This window comes from Nilaparvata lugens, chromosome 5, assembly GCF_014356525.2.
Source record: "Nilaparvata lugens isolate BPH chromosome 5, ASM1435652v1, whole genome shotgun sequence".
In the NCBI taxonomy this organism is placed as follows: Eukaryota; Metazoa; Arthropoda; class Insecta; order Hemiptera; family Delphacidae; genus Nilaparvata; species Nilaparvata lugens.
In genome coordinates this window covers 23,500,242-23,525,733 of record NC_052508.1, presented here as the reverse complement: position 1 = coordinate 23,525,733, position 25,492 = coordinate 23,500,242, and the positions used below count along the sequence as shown (strand labels likewise).

General features: G+C 33.0%; 2 protein-coding genes across 10 annotated transcripts in view; one reads left to right on the top strand and one right to left on the bottom strand.

Annotated features, from left to right (window-relative positions):
• Positions 1-310: 310 nt before the first annotated feature.
• LOC111051720 (minichromosome maintenance domain-containing protein 2) lies at positions 311-14,282 on the top strand. Of its 2 annotated transcripts, XM_039427983.1 has the most exons (11): positions 311-1,030; positions 2,196-2,439; positions 3,117-3,349; positions 4,632-4,818; positions 5,475-5,601; positions 6,642-6,909; positions 8,202-8,373; positions 8,737-8,881; positions 9,416-9,543; positions 10,171-10,354; positions 11,479-14,282. In XM_039427983.1, exons 1-11 carry the CDS (start codon positions 751-753, stop codon positions 11,575-11,577), a joined length of 2,067 nt encoding a protein of 688 aa, XP_039283917.1. In that variant the 5' UTR covers positions 311-750; the 3' UTR covers positions 11,578-14,282. The 2 variants fall into 2 exon arrangements, with proteins under 2 accessions (XP_039283917.1, XP_022193955.2); XM_022338263.2 differs by lacking the exon at positions 311-1,030 and having other exon boundaries at positions 2,306-2,439; positions 3,149-3,349.
• LOC111051725 (TBC1 domain family member 4) overlaps positions 12,201-25,492 on the bottom strand; it is a 65,968-nt gene continuing 52,676 nt past the window's right edge. For all 8 annotated transcript variants that reach the window (XM_039427976.1, XM_039427975.1, XM_039427979.1 and 5 more), the window contains 6 exons: positions 23,904-24,068; positions 22,413-22,564; positions 20,826-21,078; positions 18,550-18,719; positions 17,450-17,617; positions 12,201-15,907 (listed from right to left, as the gene is read on the bottom strand). In XM_039427976.1, coding sequence (XP_039283910.1) covers positions 14,813-15,907; positions 17,450-17,617; positions 18,550-18,719; positions 20,826-21,078; positions 22,413-22,564; positions 23,904-24,068 — 2,003 coding nt within the window. In that variant the 3' untranslated portion in view covers positions 12,201-14,812. The remainder of the gene's footprint in view (positions 15,908-17,449; positions 17,618-18,549; positions 18,720-20,825; positions 21,079-22,412; positions 22,565-23,903; positions 24,069-25,492) is intronic.

Sequence of the window (25,492 nt, the reverse complement as noted above, 5' to 3'; positions counted from 1 at the left end):
TGAAAACTGGATTTCTCATTCATAGGCAATAGATCCATTCACAGTTTATCAAGAATCTATTTCATTGGAGCCGACAACTATCCTTAGGTTGATAGGTGTTAAATGCTATTCCAACCATTTAAGGAAAAATTGGTAGCACGGCAATATATATATATATATATATATATATATATATATATATATATATATCACTTAACAGAAAACACTTTAAAGTTTTATAATATAAATATAAACAGGATACACATGACACGGATAGATTAAAAACACTTGAAAATTTACATTTAAACGAGAATGACTTCCTGGTTGATTGACAAAGGGGACCCAGCTCCCCGAAAATTATCGTTTAAATGTAAGTTTTTAAGTGTTTTTAATCTATCCGTGTCATGTGTATCCTGTTTATATTTATATTATATATATATTATAAGCCAAATTTGGTTTCGAATATCTTACAAAGCGAACAGAAATTTAAGTTTTAACTTTGTAAGAGGTTTATTATGAGATAACAAGGCGTATTTTAAACCTTTTTAAATAATTTGTTGTGCAATTTTTAGTATATAGATTCAATTGTAGAAATCCATTTAATACGTACAACTATTATTAGAAAATATCTAGAATGCTCTAATCATCATTCAGCACTCTCTGGAAATTTGATGGCAACAGAATTTAAATGTGCCGTAAATCGGAAAATCAATGTTATAAATATAGTAGGTACCGTAACTTACACAAAAGCTTTCTTATAGGCTACTTTCCATGGAAAATATTGCTCTACACATTAATAAAATACATTCCTATGTTGGATTTTTCAGTATTGATATTGCCGTATTTTTATTGGAAGGTATGGAAATTTCAAGTAAGAGTTATGCTGCTGTCGAAGATGCTATTGCCTGTTATTTGGATATTCATGGAATCTTAAAAAACATCATTGCTTCCACCAAGACTTATAAGGAGTCTCTGTCTGAACAAGACGATTTATTAATGCCGTTAAGATTCACCATTGAAGTTAATTTGGTAGACTTGACTGAAATAGATGGTAAGATTTTACAATTCGAATGTCAGGTACAGTATAGTACTTACACACATGCCAAGCTTACCCTACCGTATTTAATTTTGTGGCGTAAAATTCTATAAATATTAGGATTTTCCTTCTTGCTTCTATAGTTATTTACAAACGTTTATGAATTCTGCTTCAATGTGTTTTGAAGCCTGATGTTGAAAAGAGTTTTGACATGGGGCTCAGACTCATACATTTTATTTCGTTAAATAAAAAACTTAGCCTAGGATATTGTGATAATGTGAATCCATAATTATGTTGAAACGAATTTTACATGGGGCTCAGACTTTCAGACCATCATGAATAGATGAAAAGACAGTATACATTCTATCACGTTAATAAACAGCTAAGCTTAAAATATTGTTATACTGTGCATACTAATAATATTGAATGGATTCATCCACACTTTTAGGTATATGCTCTGTATTTGTTTTAAAAAATATTAATATCCTAAAGTACAACTAAATTACCAAGATATTGAATATTTTCAAAACCATAGGCTAAACCACAGCAGGTAAAAAATACAACTGAAAATCTTTTCTTTCTATAGAAGCTAAAAAAAAGATGACATTGCTCTTCACATACAGTAGTGATGCAGAATCATTGAGTAAACCTCATCGTTAGTAGTCTATAAGTTGGCAAGAATATTTCATATAATTCATCAACTAAAATCGATTAAGTAAATTTTCAGAGTTTTGGAAGCTAAAAAATTATGATTTTTGATTTGTAGGCTAATCATTCTGGTCAACATAAGAGAATATAAAAGAAGATTGAAACAGAAACATACAGATATAATTCCAATAGATTTGTTGAGAGAAAACATTTTATTACAATTTAAGTCATACAGCTCAATAATTTGATTTGATATGTTTCTTCCAATTAAATTTAATATAGAATCTAATCAATATGAATATCATTGAGATGAAGAAAGGAAGAGCAAAATCTACGTTGTCATTAATTTTATTCACTTATTCAAACTAGTTTCGATGTTCAAAGTAAGGCATCATCTTTAGTGGATTTGACAAAATATTGTTTTTTCTCAATCTTAGTATGGAGGAATTCCAGATTTCTCTATTCAGTGTTAATTTTTAAATACTATTAATTCACAACAGTATTGTTTAATAGCACTTGATTTCTGTTCCAGTTGTAGCCACGCAATTCTTGAGGAGAGAACCACATTTATTTTGCAAACTCGTGGAGAAAGTTATTCATTGTGCTATTAATAATGGTTTAGATCTTGAGATAGAATTGAATAGAATTCAAGTTACACTGAGAGTTGACTTGCCAAGTTTTCCTGATTCCATGTGCTCATCCACATCTCACCTCTTACCTGGTCTGTTTATAATGAGAGGAATTCTCATCGCAGTAACTACCGTCTCAAAATATTTGTGAGTAAAGCTAACGAAAATTATTCATTTTGCTATAATAGCTAGTTATAATAGCTATAGTTATAATAGTTATAATTGCTATAATAGCTTAATAAATCTGAATGAATTTGAAAAAATCATTCTCAAATACTTAAATTCCGACATGATTTTATTATTAAAAGCTATTCGCTTCTACTCACGTTTGTGAAGCGGTCTCTGACGCTGGGCCCTTTTTCTACACTGCATGGTTGACACTTTTCATAAAGCTAATAGCTTTTAATCATAAAAATCAGACTGCTTTGTCGTAGTTTGAGTATTCGCAAGTGATCATTACAAGCAGTTTGTAATGGAAAGAAACATTGGAAAAATATTTTCATACGTTCACATAAAGTAATCATTATTAAATCATCCAAGAGTTTCAAGTAACAAAAAACGTTCACATTTCAACATGAAACATTACTATTACAATATTTAATTGAAGTTTTGAATTATGTTTGTTCAAATTATATACGGTACGGTAATGAGATGACAGATTACAAATTATTATAACAAATTTCAATTGAGAATTCAAGTAAATAATAAAATACGCATATCTATTCATTTTTATATTTGTGCATCGTCTTGATTTATTATACCTAGGTACAGTGAATTTATTTGAGTTTGGTAAATCTGAAAGTGATTCTTGAGTGTTTTTACAGACTCAGCAAGCTGTATTATTGTCCTATCTTAGAGTGCACTTGTGGTGGCTCAAGGGAAAGAGTGGATGCAGACTGTCAGCGTTCTGAACAGCGCTGTCCCGTCACCAATTTTCCAAAAAATGAAATTGTAGCCGCCCAAGAAACCGGTGACCAGGCTTTGGGTGTTATTGTTGATTCAGATGCTTTGAAATTGAAGCCGGGATTATCACGAGGAATAACAGTTTATTTCAGAGGTCAGTATAGTTTAAAAACTTCTTCCCCTTATTAAATTTGAAAATAAATTGTTTTTGAATCAGCCGAGAAAGCTTAAGCAAAGATAGAAGGATGAACTGGAAGGGGAAAATTGCTAAGAAAGTAACCAAGACTGTGAAAACGGAAGCTACTGATTCAATGTGAATATTTTAGGATAATATAACTCATCTCAAATTAAAATTTTGAAGTTGATTAGTATTCAAATTTTTGTACAAAATCTGAATTCTTTGCCTGAAAAATAATCAGCTTACCTAATTGTTGTATTGAGAAAAGGTTCAGAAAAAATATTCAGTAGAATACAAGAATATCTACATTCTACACTTATCTAAAGGAACTGTATTGTTTTGTGAAAGGTAGAAATTGTAAAATGGAATGAGATAGATTTCAACAAGCAAATAAAACATAATAATTCAATGTACCGTATTAAAATATATTATTGTTTTTGTGAAAGGTAGAAATTGTGAAATGGAATGAGATAGATTTCAACAAGCAAATAAAACATAATAATTCAATGTACGGTACCGTATTAAAATATATTAAATTTCTTCAGAGCTGTGATTCTGTGAATCATTTAAAATGTTTTGGTACATTGAGAATGCTTGACTTTTGATTAGAAATTATTGTATTTTTTCGATAATAAACAATAAATAAGGTTGATAAGATTGACTAACCTGTATTCTATCAACACACAGAATACGATGAACATTTTAGTAATGTATATAAAAATACAGGGCTCAATATAGGGTTTAGACTTTCAAGGTAGCTTGTTTCTCATTTTATTCAGAAAAAAATCATGAAAAGAAGTGATTTAGCTGCGATATTTGTACCTAATAAGTTTTCACTTCCATAATTTGTATTTTAAATATCGATATTACTACTTATATAATTAGTAGTAGCTAATTATTCTCGAAACGAAATTGAATTTAACTGGAATATTACTGTGAATAATAATACCATAAAATATAAATACATAATGGAATTGCAATACATGTTTAGAAAATAAAACATATTCTTGAAGTAATAAAAAAGCAACCTAACAGAAGTAATAGTAGGTATATTTAGTGGATAAAATCGACTCCTTGTTTAATCAATATTATTACTTCTTCACTTTTTCAAAATGTGATCTATATAGAAACTTTGATTCATGATTATTATTTACAAAATTATATCCAATATTTCCAATTCATCCTAATCACAAATATTTTAATACTTCAACAATCATCGGGAATACCTCAATTGCTAAATTATAATTTTGGTTTTCAGATGATCTAGCAATGGGATTGAAACTAGGGGGCTGCTACCAACTGACTGTGACCAGAGATCGCGGGATGACCAGCTTGATGGCATGGGGAGTGCAACAGCTACTGCCTGAGCCACAGTCCCGGCTTCTGTCTGGTCTCCGACTCAATCAGCTCCCACAATCCATACAAACTCTTGTTCATCATTTGAGGTCAGAGTTCAATTTATTTACTATCTGTACAGTAGTTAGGGGAATATTTTCCCATCGAAGGTAGATTAATAAATTAGTTCATCAGTTTATTGACCAAGCGAAGTGAGGTCTAAGATTCAAGTCGACGGTTTGGCATTTCTCTTAATGTTTAAATGTTTATATGTTGCGCATTTACGGCGAAACGCGGTAATAGATTTTCAAGAAATTTGACAGGTATGTTCCTTTTTTAATTGCGCGTCGACGTATATACGAGGTTTTTGAAAATGTTGCATTTCAAGGATAATATAAAAGGAAAAAGGAGCCTCCTTCATACGCCAGTATTAGAGTAAAAATCAGACTATAGAATTATCATAAATCAGCTGACAAGTGATTACACAGATGTGTGGAGAAGCCAGTCTATTGCTGTATTTCCATAAGGTCTATAGTTTCAATCAGGTACTTGTGGATGAGAATACTGCGTGAGGTCTACTGTTCACAGAACTACTAGTCTTGTCTTTTTTAATCAGTTGATTTTTATTTTGTATTCTAGTTCAATACGATGTCTATTGCTTGAATCATAAATCTAAAACCATAAATATCTAGCTTATCTATTAACTTCTTATTGCTTTGAAAATCTAAATATTATTCCTCATATATGTGATCGTCATCTATTCCAGTGTTAATTGTCCAAGGTCTTCATGGGCATTGTTTGCTGCTTTGTCGTCACAGCTAGCTCATCAGCTCGCTCCTATGAATTGCTTTCTCCACCTCAAAGCCGGCATTCTCCTCAGCCTCGCTTCACAGGTAAATACATTTATTTTTACAACATTCATCGTATTTGAAACACATTTTAGTTGATGTGAAACGTCGAATATCCAACCTCAATATTATTCTTCTATTTACTAGTGGTGAAATTTTTGAGAGAAGTGATGTATATTTCAAACAACCTGTAACAAAATAATTTGTTAACACCTTTAACAGATTGTTTCAATGTGTAATCGTCATATAGGCCTAGTTCACCAAGTAACATAGGCCAAAGCTTCAGTCACAACTAAAGATACTGAGACCTGCTCTCTTTTACTGGAATGCACAATTTCTAATGTTTGACATCATCTTCATTTCATCATTCCATGTTTAGGAAAGGAACAACAAGCTTAAATCCCTAAACTGTTGATTCAGATATCTATTGAAAATTAAAGTACCATTTTCTCAACTTGTTCTCATTCCTCACAACATAGTCTATATGGACTGTCATTTTTGAGTGAGTGAACAAAATATATAAAGTTAAAAATAATAATATTCGTATGGCTTTTATTGGTGGGGAGTTCCTGATGGAAGTTCCACCTCGCCTGGATATATCATTTGAGCCGTCAATGGGCCTTACGACTGTCATACTTCAGCCGGGACCGACAGTTTAACGTGCCCATCCGATGACATGGGAGTGACCTGTTCAAAAACTTTTGGCTCTGAGTGGGATTTGAACCCGGGATCTCTAGGTTGCTACGCAAGCACTTTATCCACTAGACCACGGATCACTCCAATAGAGTGGACAAGGATATAAAGTTGAATTAGCTTAATTATTTATAAACATACGGTAAGTGATATGCTAGTTTTTGTAATGCTTTGTAATGTATCCTTAAGCTATATTTATTGTAATTTGAGGAAGTGAAAAAAATATTCTATTATATAAATAAGTTAGAACATGTTGTGAGAAATAGAATAAGATTGAAAGAAGTGTACTTTAATTTTCAATTTTTATGAATAAGTGTACAGGCTAAGGCCCACTGTTAGTAGACAGGGCTAAGACGTTGGGCTAAGCGAGCATATTATATGGTGTGTTTCAGTGCGTGAAGCAGGAACAAGAGCCGTGCCACCTGCTGTGCCTGGGCAGTGACGGTGTGTCAGTGGTGGCGGAGTGTGCTCGAGTGGCCCGGCGACTGGTGGCGGCGACCGGTGGCTGTGGTGTGGCCGCTGCCGGCCTCTACCGCGTCGACGAGCCCAGTGGCTCCGTGTGGCTGGAGGCTGGGCCACTGATGCTGGCTGCCGGCGGCGTGTGTCTGCTTGGGGACTGGCATGCCTACGAGAAGCACAGGACGTCGCAGATATTCAACGGTGAGTGGGGGCAGACGACTAGCGACTCATTTACTGTGATAGATCAATTAGGAGTGTGAGCAGTTTACTAGCAGATTATCTTCAACGGTACGGTAGCACATATTATTGAAGAAAGGCAGTAATTATGTAGTTGACTTATGTAATTATTATGTCGCTGGCCCGCAAGAAAAGTAACACAACTTAAAAAAAAACTGAATTTTTCAGGAGGGCCACAGTAAAGGTTTTCTTTTTTTCTGTAAATCTTCATTTTGATCCAAATTTGATCCCGAATACACCAATGTCTGCATAACTTTCTCAAGAATGACAACAAAGAATTTATAGGAAAATATTTTTATAATTACACACCCCATCATAAAAAATATGATCAAATTTTGAGTTGTGACATTTTTCTTGTAGTCTAGGCAATACACCTCTCAAAATAGTACATGCAGCAATGTGGATTATTTCAAGTTAAAACAGCATAAATTTAAATGTTATGTACCAGTAATAGATTTTTACAAGGATGGGGATCCATTGATTTCATAGGAGTGCAATAAAAAGAACTGTAAAAATTATACAATATTTTTACCAACCAAAGTTTTCTCTCAAGAGTCTAGAAATTATAATTATTAGGAACATGAAGTTACTTTTCAATATTACAAAAACTAAAATTGCTTATTCAAATGAATGTCGATAAAAGTAAATAAATAACTGTTAGTAATAAATAGTTATTATCTTGGATTTCTTATACTATTTCAGACCATTTTTATCTATTATTCAGAAAGAGGAGAAATAAGTTTTATGGTAAAGAAGAGTACAATGGAAAAAATCAATATAGTAATAATAAATTTGAGTAATTAATAAATTTCAATCAAACAATGAAATACTAGAAGTAGGAACTTCTCAGTCTGAACACAGCGAGTTGTCACTACTAAACATGATAGCATTGGATTATTGCATCATCATATTCATTGTATCATAGAATATGAATGGTATCTAGAATGTAGTTTTCGATCATTCGATCATCCTCCATGAATTTGTTACTGCACTAGAGTCTGCACTTTTGTGTACAAATTGGAAGCAATGTTTTGTCGGAATCGGTTTTTTGACTTTATAAAATGCCTGAATTCTTTATTAATAGCCTTACCTCAATGCCTCCCATTCAATCAATGCTGGCAGTTTGCTGGCACCACTTATCGCTCTGCATCCTATATTGCACAGTGATCATCAACAAAAATCATTCTCAAAACCCTTGTTGTATGAATAAATTTATTCTAAATATGAAACAACAGTATTTTTCCTTCCATCAACAGCTCTTGAGAATGGAGAAGTATGCCTTGACACCCAGGAATACAAAAAGACAACGGGGTCGATGCCAACTGGAAGTCCAGTCCACCCTGTCGAGTCGGCAATTTGGGCCACCTGCAATTACAAATACAACAGAGCCAGAAAGAATGCCAACAAGGCTCTTTGCACAGCTATCGAGTAAGTCCAATAATAATCATCATTCCTGTGTAGTAATGAATTGTGTCACTAGTTTTAGCTTCTTGTTTACGTAATTATTATGAAAATAACTTATAATAGACCCAATAAATAAGAAAAATTTAAGACTTAGATTGTATAATAGATTGGAGAAAATCGTCATGTTAAAGTATAATTGGACGAAGAGATAAAGGTTCTTCACAACCTATAAGAGAAGTTTACTCAGATCACTCGCAAGTTTTCAAATAATACTTGAAGCTTTCATATTAATGCTGTGATTTTCTTTTTACAAAAAATCAAGTTTTAAACAGAAATATATACCCAATGCTCTAATATCAACTGTTATTATTGACACTTGTTTTGCAGATTATTTGGAATGCCATTCATAGGATCATGTGAATCCATGGAAGAAATTGGAGATTTTACAGTTTTCAAATTATCTGAAGCGAGCGTTAATAGTGGATTCAATGCAAAGGCTAATTTGTTAGTTTCTGAAAAAGATTTGAGAGAGGTTGGAATTTTTACATTTGGAAAATTTGATTGAGCTAAGATTGAATTTAAATAGATACTATCAATATATACTAGTTTGTACTTTAAAACTCATAGGTGGTTCAAGAAATATTCGTGTGTAGAAGTGTAATCAATTTGAACATTTCTATCAAATGACGATAATCTCATAACACACAGACTAATAATTCGCAGTTCTTATTCAATTCTTGAATAAATAGAATTTTTCCTTAGTCTCTGGTATAGGCCTATAAGTAATTATGAAAAATTCAGTTAAGAAATTGGATAGATTAATCACCATGTTAGACTAGGACTAGCTTCATATGATAGAAAAGTTGGAATTTTCTACAGATTTATAAGTGTTATAACAATTGGAACTAATTTCTTTGGTTTTTAATAGAAAAAGTAATGATTCTGTCAGTTCTAAGTATATTTTTATTAATATATATCACTTCATAAGTATAAGTTTAACGTGATTTCAATAAGAATTTTTCAGCCAAAAATTATGATGCTCTCATATTTACATTGTAATTTTCAGTTTTTGGACATAGTATCATCAAAAACAGTGGAAATATCAGAAAGTGCTCAGAACCTCTTACAACGCTACTTTGTGGATACTAGAAGAGCTCGCCCTGGATGTCTGCCTGCCGCTGCCATCAAAATCATGTAAGAATAAAAGTATAATAATCAGTCTGGAAAATATTATATACTAGGTAGCCTACTGTCATAGAACCTCTAGTGCACAAAATAAATTGTTCATACACTAGACAAATTGAAACTCGCAGTTCTGAGTCACTTCCATCCCATAATTCTGAAAAAGTGATATTTAATAGAAAACAAATTTTTGACAATGTTATTCTGATATAAAATTCTTATAACGATACCCTATAATTTTGAAAAAAGTGATATTAATTAAAAAAAAAAAAACATATTTTCGTTGTTTTCAATTTCGTCTAATAATTGAATTTCCTTCTGATCCTTCAACCCTGAAACTTTTTCAGCACTACTGGAATATCGGGGATGATATTCTACAAACAATTCTGTGGTTAAATAAGAAATTTGAAAAAGTCGCAATTTTACACAAATTGGCAAAGTTCTAATTTCATCGGATGGAGGGCCAAGTCTCAACTTATTTTATGAACGAACTACAGTGTCTGAGTATCTAAACAATTATAAATTCTAACTCTAGAAAGCGTACGGTACCATTTTTGTCACATGATTAACTGAATTGTAATAAACTCAAACTTGTCTCTACTTATTTTATACAAACTATAATGTGTAATATTTGTGCAGGACGGCTCTGTCGGAAGCGCATGCTCGCATCGGTCTTAGAGATGAGGTGATAGAGAATGACGCCTTGTTTGTGATGGCACTCTACGAAGAGGCTCTGTGCGCCATCTATGGGCCTTCCATGCTGACCGACAGCCGACCGCCAAAGAGGCCCAAAACCGCTCATCCCATAGATATTGCCGAACAGGTTTGTGTCAGTTTTCTGTTGATAATCATTTCATTATTGGGGAAAAAAGGATCCAGTGGAATATTATTGGAGCAGAATCATGTAGAAAAGTCAAAGCATCATTACTAACTCCATGAGTAACTTTTATTCACAAAAATAAGAATAATATTTCTATAATTGATAATTTCATCAAGCCGTCTGGACTTTTCAAGATAAACGCTTTAATGGAATTCAACAGATGGAGCAATAGGAAAATAATATATTTGCCAAAATCTCTCTAGTTTGATTCAATCGCCTTAAAAATCCAGAGATACAATTACTGCTCTCTTGATGAGATTGCACACCACATTGTGACATTAATACTCTCTGGATTTTCTGGTGTCCAATACGTAAATGGTAAGAATAAAGGAACTGCAAGATGGCGAAAGTCGTGTTCCCCTACCACGACAAAAATATACTATTTGCAGGGTTTCAAATCACCCGATTCACTCCGCACCCGTTATAAATAGCGGTAACCTGGTCTTTTCCTCATTTCTATTAACAACCAAGGAACTTTCAACAGGTTCTACCTTATATGTAGGGTGGGGCGCTGAATCGCCCAATTTGGCAAAACTGCATAGTCTATTGTTGTCGTGATAGGGGAACGTATATTGGGCACCAGAAAATTCACAGCGGATAGACAAATTTTCTTCAGTATGAAAGTTACAGTCTCATCAAGGGCTACTTTAGAACCATATTTTTCTGAAGACAAAAATGAATTTTTAATTATAGTGAATATGCTCAATGCTAAAAAACTTTCTTCAACATCAATAGCTCGTGATCCTGATTACCAAAACGTTTTCCAAACAAGATGGTATCACCTCTCACACATCCAGAGATTCAATTACTTTGTGGATTTTCTGGTGCCCAATACGTAAATGGTAAGAAAGGAGCTGCAAGATGGCAAAAGTCGCGTTTCCTCACAACATAAATATAGGCTACTATTTGCATGGTTTTCAAAACGCCCGACTCACTGCCGCACCCGTTATGAAGGCGTTATATTAGTGGATTGCATTACTACTTGTATACATTATATGCTATCAGTTATTGTTATTGTGTGTAACTAAATATCTAATTAATTTGCATTACATACTTGATTGTTTCAGACCCATGAAAACATAACTGAGTTTGCAATCTCGATTGATAGAAATCTGAAGTGTTCTAGCATAGATGCTGGATCGCATAGCAACTGGCTAGAAGAATAATTCGCAGTTTATGAACTAGTAACAGGGAACTTGATGAAGACAGTGTTGATAAATTTCGTGATGCTTCTGGAGTAGTGAACTATTAAAAGAAAGCTGTGTAATGTAAATGTTGACAAATAATAGCAGTAACTAGGTAATAGTATATAAGATCAAATTTTCGGCATTGATTCAATGGGAATGATTGTCATAAATTATATCCATATAAGGAATGCTGACAGTTATAAGTTAATCTCACTATAGTAAGTAATTTTTTGAATATTGTGAATAATTTCAGTTGGTATTGTAAACATTGATCGAATAGGGTCTTAACATGACAAGTTAATTTTAAAAATATATCTCAACACTACTCTAATAATATAGAAGTTTTATAATATTTGTAATAATGGAAAATTATTCTTGACAAATTAGATAACTGTTAAGAATCACGAAGAGGTATGATAAATTGTGATTAAGTTGTTCTAGCATAGTGTTGTTCTCGAGAATCAAGAATCTATTATGTTTCTCAGCAGGTCATAATTTTTCACGATATGTAGTTGAAAGAGCAAAATGGAAATATTTAAATTTACAACCTGAAAGAATAAAAATCAGTAACATCCAAATAAAAAAGGAAACGAGTAATATGATTGAAGTAAGAATATTTTATTTATAATACAATGAATATAAATACATAAAACAAAATATAATACTGCTCTATTCTAATATCACATTCTACTAATTAATAATGAATTGTAAACATTTTAAAACTACTTGCATTCTAGAATAGAACGAACATTACACAACATTTACTACCACTATATTAAAAGGAAAACCAATTAAAACATTAATTTATGATTGAAGATTCTTTTGTCTGTATTACAACAGATAAATATATAAAACAAATTATATGAATACATCCAGTTTTAATTTCATTTCCATGATTGAGCTGATTAATTACAAGTACAATTTCAAAAAACATATATTATGAAAGATTCATGAATATTTTATAGTACATTTGTAATACTGATGTAACTTGGAAATTGGAAGCATTCCGGATATGTGTTCATAAAATCACAGTTTTAGATGGACTCAAGGTGCAAGGATCATACGTTATTATCAAGTAAATAATGAAAAGTTATCAAATAGATGAAAAAAATAGCTGAGATTCATAATATAAATTGATATGACAATACACAAGACCGAATATAACTTACATCAAGTCTATGATATACTTATTTGGAGCATTACACAAAGTAATGTTCTGTGGAGCAACCTTAATCATTCCTTAGAACTGAAATAAGAGAGGTTTCATCTGCACTCACTAAAATGAGAGTATACTAATGTTCTACGGTTAACACCGTAAATAGTGAAATATTATTCAATGTTCCATCAAAGCATATACCCTTTAAGAAATCATTGTAAATATTCCAAGGGTGTGCTTGAAATTACGGTACTCATTTGGAAATCAATGCTGTATTACATAATATAAAAAATAAAAATTGTTTTTAGAAAACAACACACACGTGATGCTAGGTTGGTGGTTAAGATCAGCTCATTGAAGAAGTTAAGCTTAATGCATATAAAAATTGACGAAGGCAATAATATGATTTTGGAACATTCCATTCAAGTTTAAGAAGCTATAATAAATAATATAGATAAGAACAAAAAATAATTGTGATGATTATTTTGAATTGAGTTATAGTGATTGTTTGAATCTGAAACCTTTATCTTGAGACGTAACTAAAATTGATGTGAAATTTATTAACTATATTATAATTTTTAATTTAAAACATTTCAGCTAAGTAGAATATAACTGTAAATTTCCAATAATATCATTGATACAAGTTTGTTTTTGAAATTATCATTTTAGATTATTTTATGAAGTACCTTTATCGACGTATCAATTTTTGTAAATTATTGTAATAAATTTGTATTTTAAACAGGCTGATATATTTTATTAGTTTTCAATTTTAAAGAATGAAAAATAAAATATTAAAAAAATGCATTACTATTACTATTATTAATTAGATATAAGACAGTACCAAAGAATAGCTCTGTACTCACAAGTAAATAATATATATGATTACAATGATAGTTTCAAAACATCGTATTATGAATCAATACTCAACACGATATCAAAAACTTCTAAAGAATTTTCCAAACTTACAACGCGTACATGAGGAAGATAGAGGTATATACAATAATTTCTTATCTTTAATTGAAGAATTTACAATACACATATTTTTATTAGTGATTAAGACATTGCTCGAGAAGTATTCAACACTTATATTATACAGTCACACACGAATTTATTGGGGTTTCTTTTTATATTACAACGTTAATAATGTTAATTCTCCCAAACCGATTAAAGAAATATTGGCCTACTACATGAATCATACTCATGACTTATTTATATTTTATGTATTTGTCTTAAAATATTATATGCTCGTCTTGAAAATGAGCATAAATAGATCACAAAGGAATTGGAGGAAATATGCTACATCAGTGACAAAATCAATTGATGCTTTTAAAAAATTTAAAGCAAGGATCACTTATAAATCTTCCCCTCTGAGATTCTTGATTTATTGATTTTACAAAGTCCATGTAAAACGTATATGCTATTATTCATGATAGTACACAATCGTATTTTTTGAAGATATCATGAAAAATCCAATAGTTATCTAAACTTAATAATAGATACAAACTTTTACAAGTCATTGATTGATTTTTACATCACAAATAAATGTAAGATATAAGTTTTGCACTTAGTAAGTTAGCATAGAAAACATTGTTGACACACAATTAAGCTTAGACAAAAATTCAATAAAAAATAGTTTTGTCTTTCAATCAACGTTTCTCGAGCAATATATACCACCCACGAAAGATTCGGGTTTGGAATACTTTCCTGCACTAAATATATTATAAATATTTAGTGTTATTAATATAATACTATGATATTCAAATTATACATAGATACATATATTCTAGAAAAATAATTCTATTGACTACCTTCCTACTATTCCTTGAATCACAAATTTCCATAAAGGGTCGACGAGAGTCTGTTTCATACCATGTATAATGGTGAAGCATTCAGGTTATTTTTATACATTTTATATGTGTGCATTCTATGGTTGGTAGGCATAGTATGTATCTTAAAAAGTTGAGTTTGTGAAACGTTACATAATTTTATTATTGAAATTCACTCGATAGGAGATTCTTGAAATCTTTGTTTTACGATATCTGATGAACACTCCTCATGTCATGTCAACATTGCCCTCTCTTTTTCAAGGGACCTCTGAGATTGTATCATGAGCTCGGCCTCCTTGCCTGATGCTTTGTTGAATACTTGCATCAAGTTTTTTTTAGCCGAATATGTACTATTGGTGGGACTGTTCTCGTTGACCAGATCTTGAGACTCGACAATTTTCAATTCAATTTGATTATTGAGTACAGATTCATCGCTGGTTGCAAAAAGAGAAGTGGTGCTTGCTGAAGGACTGGGAATACTTCCAGTGCTGCTGTGTCTGCTCTTGGAGGGGCGTATAGTTTTCAGTTTGGTGGTTCCTCCGAATGATATACTCACATCTCCGCATGCATCCAACGGATGAATTCCGGAGCTCATCGACTCAGATTTGCCCAGTTCGTAGGAGCTCTGAGAAGATTTCAAAACACTTTTCTTCCCTTCCCCTAGCGGCATTGAATTCGATTTGGCAAGTACATCGTCATTGTTTTCAGTCAGTCTTAGTTTTTTTTTATCCTCATCGGTCAAAACTCGGCCGTACTTCTTGCCCAATTCGGAACCTTCAGGCAGTCTGAGATTCAGCAACTGTTTCTTACCTGTGTTGTGGAATATTGACAGATCCTCACTGCGTGGATCTAAAGAACCGAAAGTGCTGTTCGATCCACATTGGCTGTCGGACATTGATCGGACATTTTGATCTGCAGGGTATTTTCCCAACTTTTGTTGAGCAATATGGTTGTGAGAATTGGCGAAAAACGTTGAGCCCTTAGGAGACAATACAGGTGAACTCATGGTGGGTTTCAGAGGATTCTTTCTAGATCCAATTTCACCATTACTATTATCGATGGATTTCAGCGGTAAATTCCTCTGGACGAGACCATTGTTACCTTGTTGAAGGCTCTTGCGACGCTCCGAATTGTTGAGCTGTGTGATGATCCTCACTATTTCTGATGGCATCTCTATGTTTGGATTCGTGTAACTGATGTTCTGAATGAAGCTGCCAAGAGTAGAGACAGTCACCTCCAAACTGCGCACTTGTGATTCCAATTTGTTGATGGTCATCATGTGAGAGGTTCTAGTTGTTTCCAGCCTCTGGGTGTTAGCTTTGGCAATCTGCAAGAAACGTTGAAAATTGAAAATCACAAAACAGTATCACTGATACCCACTGGTCACCAGATTCATTTTGAATTTTTGACAAATATTTTCATAAATACAAATAAAGCCGGCACATATAGGATATGCTTTGGCGAAATCCACATTCAAATTTACCCCATATTACGGGCTTAGTGGCTGTTATTAGTTTTGCAATTGTTTTCTAATAAGAATTAATTTTAAAAATGTTAATATATTTCACAAAGAGCTTTAGAAAACGATCAATGATATTATTAAATATTGTAAACTAATTGAACGAAGTTAATAAATTCATTTAAGTTCATTAGTGCTGAAGTATGAAGCAGATAGCCTAAACAACTACGTAAGGCTAATGAGCGTGCGAAATCCTTGCATCTAGGCCTACCATAAAGTTTAAAATGATTGCAAAGAAATTTCATTGAACAAAAATATCGATTCTGATAAGTTTCTCAATTATTAGTTAGTTCTACTCTCAATACTAAAAACACGAGTTTAATGCAAGAAACAGAGCTTGAATAATCAAGTGAATTAAATTTAAAAATTTGATCGATTTTATAGAATCTATGATCACTTCAAAAGGTTAACTCCAAGAAGTAGCACGTAACAAGACCGTTCAACCAAGATCGATCCATCTATCAAATTTTTTCAGTCATTCAATTTTGATTTGGACAGTATAGTATAAATTGGAAATGGGACAGTTTTGGGCATAAGCCTGTTGTGCCTTTCCTCATGTTAAGTATTTGTACACAATGTGATAAATAAATAAATTTCAGCTGTTTTAAATCCATGAAATCAAGCTGGTAAACAGCTGATTGTAGAACAAATAAACATATATTATGATTCTTATTACAGCATACTATACTGTAATAAAATCATTATTTTCTTTACAGTCGAGTATGTTTCCTAGTTCCGAATATTAGGAACATCAAAATTGGTACAAAAACCGCCTTTTAGCGCTCCAGGTGGAAGTTTTGTCAACTACAGTCAAGAAATTCCTGATTCGAAACTTGTAAACTAGGTTATGTTTATAGAATGCATGTAGTAATGTCAGCACGAGCAGGTAATGTTTTCTGTTTCTCAATTATTCTTTTCTAGATTATTATGACAAAAATAGTGTAAGTTGGACGTGAATGTCTTTTGCATTGCTCGAATGAAATTCTAGTCTCAGCTAACGCCTCGACTAGAAACATCATTCTCGCCTGCAAAAGGCCCCTTCCCGTCCTTGTGACTTGAGATACTATTCTTCGTCAAACTGACATCCTATAGATTGTGGCAATTTTAACACTAAAGATGTCAGTTAATTTTGGTTGACCACTACATTTAAGTTTCGGTGGAGCTCAACTATCAAAAATAGCAAGTGATTATTAATTTTATTTTTATTATAAACGGTTGTTTATGGATGATTGTTTCTATTTAATACATCATTATTCAAGTTGGCACTTTATTAAGTTATAGTTCATTCACTTCATAGTTCTGAAAATAAAAGCCAATTAGAGTTAGAAATTCAAGGGTAATGCTGCTCACCTCAAGCTGTTCCACAAGCTGTCTATTCTGTCTCATTAGACTCTTATTGTTGACTTCCATTTGTTCCAGTTTGCGAATTTCTGGCCTCGGTGTGGACATTTCTTCTTGCAAAACGTGATACTCAACGCCGTATTCAAAAAGTTTCTTGGACACATCGGTATTGAAAACCTGCAATTCATGACAACAACGATTATTTTCACGGGTTTTCTTACAATAGTAATATTCGTATGGCGTTTATTTGTGGAGAGTTCCTGAAGAAAGTTCAAACTCGCCTGAATATATCATTTAAGCCGTCAATGGGCTTTAAGACTGTCATACTACAGCCGGGACCGACAATTTAACGTGCCCATCCGATAACACGGGATCAAAAAACTTTTGGTAATGAGCAGGCTTGAAACGGGGATCTCTATGCTGCTACGCAAGCACGCTTTCAATTGGAGCACGAATCACTCCTTTTCTTACAATGAATTGATGAATAACATTCATGAAATTGAATTTGCAATAAAACGAATGATCAACGATATAAATAAATATCAACGATATGTTATCAACAAATATTGCACAATTTTAATGTACTGAATATACTACAAACAATACGAGTAGATTGAACCATATTCTAATGATTTCCCGTCCTTGGATAATTCGATTCCAAAAAATTTCATTTGATGGTTTCCCTTGCTTTTTCCATGACAACTCAAGTCAAAAGTGCCCATGATTCTTTATTTTGTAGTATAAGTTGAAGGACTTCAAGTAGAAGTTGCAAAATTGTATGGTTTTTTCATTGATTTCCAAGATAAAAAAGAAGGTAAGCTAGGTAGATAAAATAAAATTTTCAAAATTCACTTATATTTCAATGTTGGCTTTTTTATGATAATTGGAGGCTTTTATTAAGGATAAATTATGTTTACTTCAGCGCCATATATTCTAGATTCAAAATGGTCTTCATAAAAAATGCAAAGAAGTAATGTTCGTATTTCCTTTGATTCTTAAAATAGTCAACATCTGAGCATCGTTCGTGAACAAAAACAAATCATCAAATAGCATACAGTTCGTAAGTGAAAATAACAAGAGAGATTATGCTTCAACATTAACATTCTTACCTGTCTCATAACACTGTCGACTGTTGTTTTATCGATGTTTGGAATTGTTATCTTCAGATAATCCATAATCTGTTCAAAGTTTTCACACTTGAGAAGATTTTCTTTGTGCTGACCAAGAAGAGCCAAAGCAACTCGAAACAACACTTTGCCAGACTCCACGAATAACAGATCTGAGAAAAAATAAAATTAATAAATATTAAAATGAATAGATACAATATAGTAAAGCATTTTAACTGTTCAGTAACAGTTAAATATAATATGTAAGTATGGTAATACCTTATACAGTACATACCATTACCATAATGTAGGTAATACAGTCGGGATCACAATGAGGGAGAATCAACTCCCACTACTAGATCTGTAATTTTATTGCTTAGAAGAATTAACGTTTTGTCATAACACGCACGATTTTCCTTTCTCAGTCGAAATTAAACTTTATAAACAATATATTTGCCGTCGTATTTAATTGAGTCAATAGTGAACCACCACTAAGGAGGAAGTAACAGAGGATTTTATTCATTTCTCTTGAACTCAAACACCAGAAGGGTTCATTGAAAAAAGTTGAACATTAGTTTTCAGAACTTTTACAATGGTTGAGTAACATCATGCCAATGGTTTCGATGCAACCGATGAAATCTTTTATAAGTTCAATTATTGTATATTGGAAAGGGATTAATTCAAAAGAAAGTATACAAATATTGCTTGAAGTCAATAATAAAAAAAAACTTTAGTTAAAAATGGATGAGTATTATATTGCTTTATAGTACAAGAGTTCAAGTACTCATCTCCTTTTTTCGATAGTACAATATCTTCCAAGTCAACATATTGAGATACTTTTATAATGACATAGGTACTTGAGAAATACAGATAAAAGTTCACGAGCTGCATGACTTTTCCTTTTTTTCTGTATTCTGTTTACTTGTCCATCTTTCTATCTTGTTTTCATTGTAATCCACGTTATTACTGTACTTTATTATTATTATTATTTTAGTTTTACATTATGTTTATTCATAATGCGTAATTCATTATGTAATTCATTTCCAAAACGGGGCGTTCTCGCAAGTTTTTATTTTCTCATTTCTATAATTGAAAACGTTTTTATTCATATTTATTTGTTTTTGTACCACGTGTCTCGTTAGACAGTGGAAATTGTATAAATAAATTGAGATAGTGCAATTGCTCAAGTCAAGGGAAATACACTAAGTGAATTTTTTATAGAGTAAATAGTAGAGCATTCACCTATGTCTATAAAACTCAATACTGATTTTATACAGAGAGCGCGGCATCATAATTTCATTTTTTTCAAAACTTTATAATACGCATTGTAGGAGTCAGGAATGCTTCATTTCACTTTCAAAATGTAAGTATGTAGTTGAAGTTTTGTTTCAAGTAGTTTTGAAGAGTATAATGGAGGGGACGTTCCCCTTTGTGGATACACTAAGAGAACCTATTTTTAGTATTTGATAACACCCTTTCAAGCATTGCTTGCGTAATTTTGGCAATTTTCACCTGTATGTTGCTCTTCAAATCTTGGTGGGTGTTCGAACGGTTCATATATACACGGGATTTAAAAAAAATCCACAGTAAAAAAATGCACGAGGGCAAATCAGAAGATCGAGCCGACGATTGCAAATCGTTTCTAATTGAGATAAGGCAATCTGGGAAGTATTCCTTCAAGACAGCCATTTTATTAATTACATCCATTTTGCATGGATGGAAATGAAGGTCTTCGTGAAGAATCATTTTCACAGAACGATCAAAAAGTACAAGGGCTGGAGCATTTTTGCGTGCTGGACGTCTTGGAGATTGCAAAATTAAATCTCGATGTTTTCACGCGATCTAATGGGCCGTGGAACCTAGATCTTCATTTTTACTACCTATTTTTCTAAACGTAGTAGCCCACGAAACAATTGAATTTCCGGTCTGGAACATGGACCAACAGGCCACTCGAAAAGTAGGCCTCAACGACGAGCGCAAGCTATGCGCATAATGGCGCATACCTGTGCAAGAACAAAACTTTAAAACTACGCCTCTCGAATGTGACTACTATCACTCCGCTATGTCAACAACTAACTGAATAGTAAGCATTTCGAAAATGGAAATTACGATGCCGCACCCTGTACAAGTATCACTGAAAACGTTCACTGATATATAATATATGTATACTTGAATTTACATGTTTTCAAATGGAAACTTGTGAAGCTGCCTCTTCGAGGTTTGCTTAAGGTAGCGTATTGATTCGATAAACGTTTTTCCTATACTATTGTATCACTAACCAAACACCCTGGCAACAAAGCCGAGTGGAAACTGAGAGGCGAAGAATGTGAGCAGCCAGGGTGCGGCATAGAGCGACGGATTGATCTCGTGTGCGTTGAAGTGCGCATAGAGGTCCGGGTAGGTGTCGCGCAGCAGCCGAGACAGCTGGTAGAGGTGCACCTGCAGTGCCGTCATGTCCGGCAGATACAGTTCTCGCAGCTGTCGTCTGAACATCAAATGCCGCAGCATGCGGAACGCCTGGTCTTCGCTCATCTACCAATCACAAAACAAATATTATTATGTTTGCCAATATATATATATATAATATATATATATATATAATATATATATATATTATATATATATATATATATATAAATTGAATTGAATGTTTGAAGAGGTCAATGATCTTGTCTAGTTACCAGCTTTATAGAAACAAAAACACGCTTAACTGGGTAAGACTATTGCAACATCAATTTTCTTTGACTTCGGACACTATTGATTGGAATCACTGTGAAAATTTTCGTGGTCAAGTGGTAGACTGAACATTAATGTCCAAACTTCACCACGTCAACAAATAAAAACGTCATTCTTTGAAATCTGTAATATCAGAAAAATAGAATCTGTAATATCTTCTATAAAATCATAAAACAGCAGTTTATGCTGCAAACATACAACAGGCAATTAACTCAACATCAAGTCTTTTTAATAGGGTAATTAATCCTAATCTTGTTTTGGGCGAACATATTAGTTTAAAATCTGTGTTTTCATGGGTGAGATGCATAAATCAGCTAAGTTTGGAAGCTGGTGAGTTTTAACTGTATTTTAAAAATGAAAGAGTTTGCATAGCTTGTGTGGCCCTGAATTGAGGAAGTTTCCAGCTGAAGCCAAGGTGTATGATGCAGTTGAAACGCTTTAATCAACGACATTGCTCTTCAGAGTATTGGAACATTTTTTGTTCAAGTGATAGACTAATAGGGAAAATGTTGGAAGCTAATGACAGAGAAACAAGAGGATGTCATAACAACTCCAGAGTATCTTATTACAGTGAAAAGTAATAAGAGGTGACAGAAGGTTTTGTATTTAAAAGGAATGTAAAAGTTGATGAATTAATTCAATGTTGATTTTTCTAACAATCAAAGTTTTATTCAATAACTTAAATAGCCGGATATTTCAAAATGGTGGAATTTTGACAAAAAAAATTTGTTCAATGATATCAATAAATCTCATATCAATTGATCGTATCCATCCCTAATATGAAATATAAGTTTTAAAAACTCTCTCGCTGATTATGATTAAGCCTAATGTTTGGACATGTATTAGAATCCGAGATAATAATTATTTGTAATATTTTGGTTATTAAGTTCAACATGAATCTTTGTTGAGTTTACATAAGTATGTTTCGCATCAAAGTTATCATACACATTGCATTGCCACCGAAATATTATATTTTCTTTCTTTGATGATTAAACTTGTATAAAATCAAACAGAAAAATTTCGTTTTGAAATACCTATCGTGAGAAAAAGTCACAAATTGTTTCAATAGTTTGGGAATCACTTTATATTCTTTCCCTTGATGAAATAATTGTTGAGGAATGCCAACTTACATGAAGCAATAATACACCAGCAACAAAGCTGAGACCCTGGCAATAGCCGACTTCAGGATCCAGCAGAGAATAGGCTTTCAACAGATTGAACAAAGCCAGCTGACCAGGGCCAAGCGGCGAACTGAAATACTGATGCTTTGGGAATGTCCTTCCTGCAAAATAACATAAACATTAGAATAATTAAACACAATAAGGAAATCAGGAACGATACCGTAACATAACAGTCATCGATAGTTCATGGTACATACCCAATATCAACCCAGGGCGCAGCAAGGATAAACCTAACTCTTTCTTAGCATGAACACCTCTATGGAAAGTAGCAAAAGATAACTTGGAATGTTTTTTTGTAAACAGTTGCCGTTATTTAAAATCGAACTTAGGTTTACAATAAATAGTTTAGATTTGTTTTTGTTGTCCAGCAACTCATCAGAACTAGCCTATTCTAGTAGACAAAACTGATTAGAATAAATAAATATGATTTGATTGCCGTTAAACTCTTAGAACAATAGGCAAAGTCAAATATTGAATACAGCACGACAAAAGATAAAATCAAGTTTTACAGCAACTGTACACACAAAATTACATTACTGAGTATTAAAAATAATACAGTAAGTAAACTGTAAGTCAATTTGATTTTTCAAATACAGTAATACTATTCATTTGATGTACAAAACATATTCCTTACAGCACAACTTGAGCCAATACAAATAGAAACCTAAAGCAACAATTATTTCACTCTCAAAGAACTCTTCAACACTAAAAAGGATTTATCACAAGCCAATACAATAATCTCGTCTTAAATTCCTTTTCTGTCTCTAATATTAAACCGGTAGGCGGTAGGTAATTCATTGTAAATTTTTATATCAAAAGTATCATAACTTTCAGCTGTTTTGGATAACCTCTGATAGGGAATATCCTACGACAATTTCTTGTGTTATGGCTATGACTTTGATGTCTTAATTTTAAACTGGATGAGCTTTTTTAACATGCAATAATACTGTATGTAAAAATTCACTATTTTTATTATTTTAAGCTGGTCAAAAAGAGGATTACAATGTGCTAGTCTATGAGAAGTCTATGATCAGATGTGCTAGTCTATGTGTTAGTCTATGATCAGTTAAAACCCTGATCTATTAAAGTTCGATTTTGAGAAACATTTATATATAAAGCCAAAGTTGTTTTCTAATGTATCAACGTATATAATGTTTTAAATCGAATAATAGAGTGAGTAATAATAAAAGGTTGTCAGACAAAGCTACAATAAAATTGAAACTAATAAGCAAAGGAGTGATAGACAGTTTTCAGTTTTTAACAAGTAAACCGACGTCTCACAGTCGCTAGGCCTACTAAATCATTATGAACATTTTTTTTTAATTTCTACTAAATATATAAATCGAGATATTCAATGAACTACATCACAGATGTGTAACGTGCAGTTATATTAAAATATATAGAATGGTGGAATATTATGATGAACCGGCGCAAAATTACCGAGCTCGATGAGAATAGCGTGCTGATGGGAGGTGAGCTGCCTCAACAGGTTCTCATAGGGCACATTGTAGTTGGGGAACTTGGACGCATCAAACGGCGGCTTCGAAGCACAGTACTGTTCAGCCAGGTACAGCCACAGGTCACCTCGTTTACTTTTCGGTACACCTGAAACAGTTCACATGTTCGGTTTTATTGACAAGTGAAGAATAGGCTTACTGTGCCTATAGTACTATGACTGATTGATTAGTTTAAGTTTAGTTAAATTCAAAGATTTTCATTATTTATTTATGAATACAATTACGAAATCAGAATTCAGGAGATTTCAAAGTGAAATTGTAATGTTCTTTGGAAACTTACTTTCATATTGATTGAATTCCAATAGATAATAATTGGAAGATCCATAGTCTAGATTCTCAAACAGTGGTTAATTGCTCAATTAGGAGAAAATAGGTACATCAATTTCAGCATTGGTGAAATTTCCTATCAAGTAACAAAGCTACTTGAAAATAAATAAATTGATTATTCATCTATTCAGCTTTGGATATGAGTGATATTCGTCGTACTTTATCCGTATTTTCATGAGGTCATTTATCAATAAATATTAATATTTGAATGGACATTTATTTCAATCAACAATGAATGAACTGTACATAACAGCATTACACTCAAGCCTATAATTAATATGGTTTATGGTCTATGGTTCGTGCCACTAAAGCTGATGGCATGCGCCACTTTCAACTTCCGACACACCCAGAACCTGACAGGAGTCAACATGTATAATATAACTAGTAGGTACTACAGTATTATGATTATCGGATTGATTATGAAGTGATCAAGTGTAAAATAACAGCTCGTCTTGTGAATAATATGCTGAGTGATAGAACTTTCAAAGTCATCATTGGATCTGATATAAGCTCACAAAGAAAACTTAAGAATGGTCTGCCTCAGGGCTCAGTTCTTGCCCCTCTCTTGTTCAGTCTGTATATTGCTGACATGCCAGAAACCTTGTCTAGAAAACATGGCTATGCTGATGACTGGGTATTATCAACACAGTGTAAATCATTTGAAGAGTCAGAGAAAATTCTTACAGATGACTTGAGAGAGATGGGAAGGTACTTTCGAAGATGGCGTCTCCAACCAAATGCCAGCAAAACAGAAGTTGCATGCTTCCACCTGAACAATAGAGAAGCTAACAGAGAGCTAAGAATTCAATTCGAGAATAGAAGCCTTAAACACAATAAGGCTCCAAAATATTTGGGCGTGATACTTGATAGGACACTTTCATTCAAAGAGCACCTAACAAAGACAGCAGAAAAACTAAAAACCCGAAACAATATTATGCAAAAACTTTGCGGAACATCATGGGGAGCTTCAGCATCTACATTACGCTCTACAGCCCTAAGCCTTGTCTTTTCAGCTGCTGAGTACTGTGCTCCAGTCTGGATGAATAGCTCTCATGTTCATAGGGTTGATGTTCAGCTAAATAACTCAATGAGAATGATAGGTGGTGTTCTGAAATCTACCCCTGTGGAATGGCTCCCGGTGTTGAGTCACATCCCACCCCCAAATCTTCGACGCATGAATGCCCT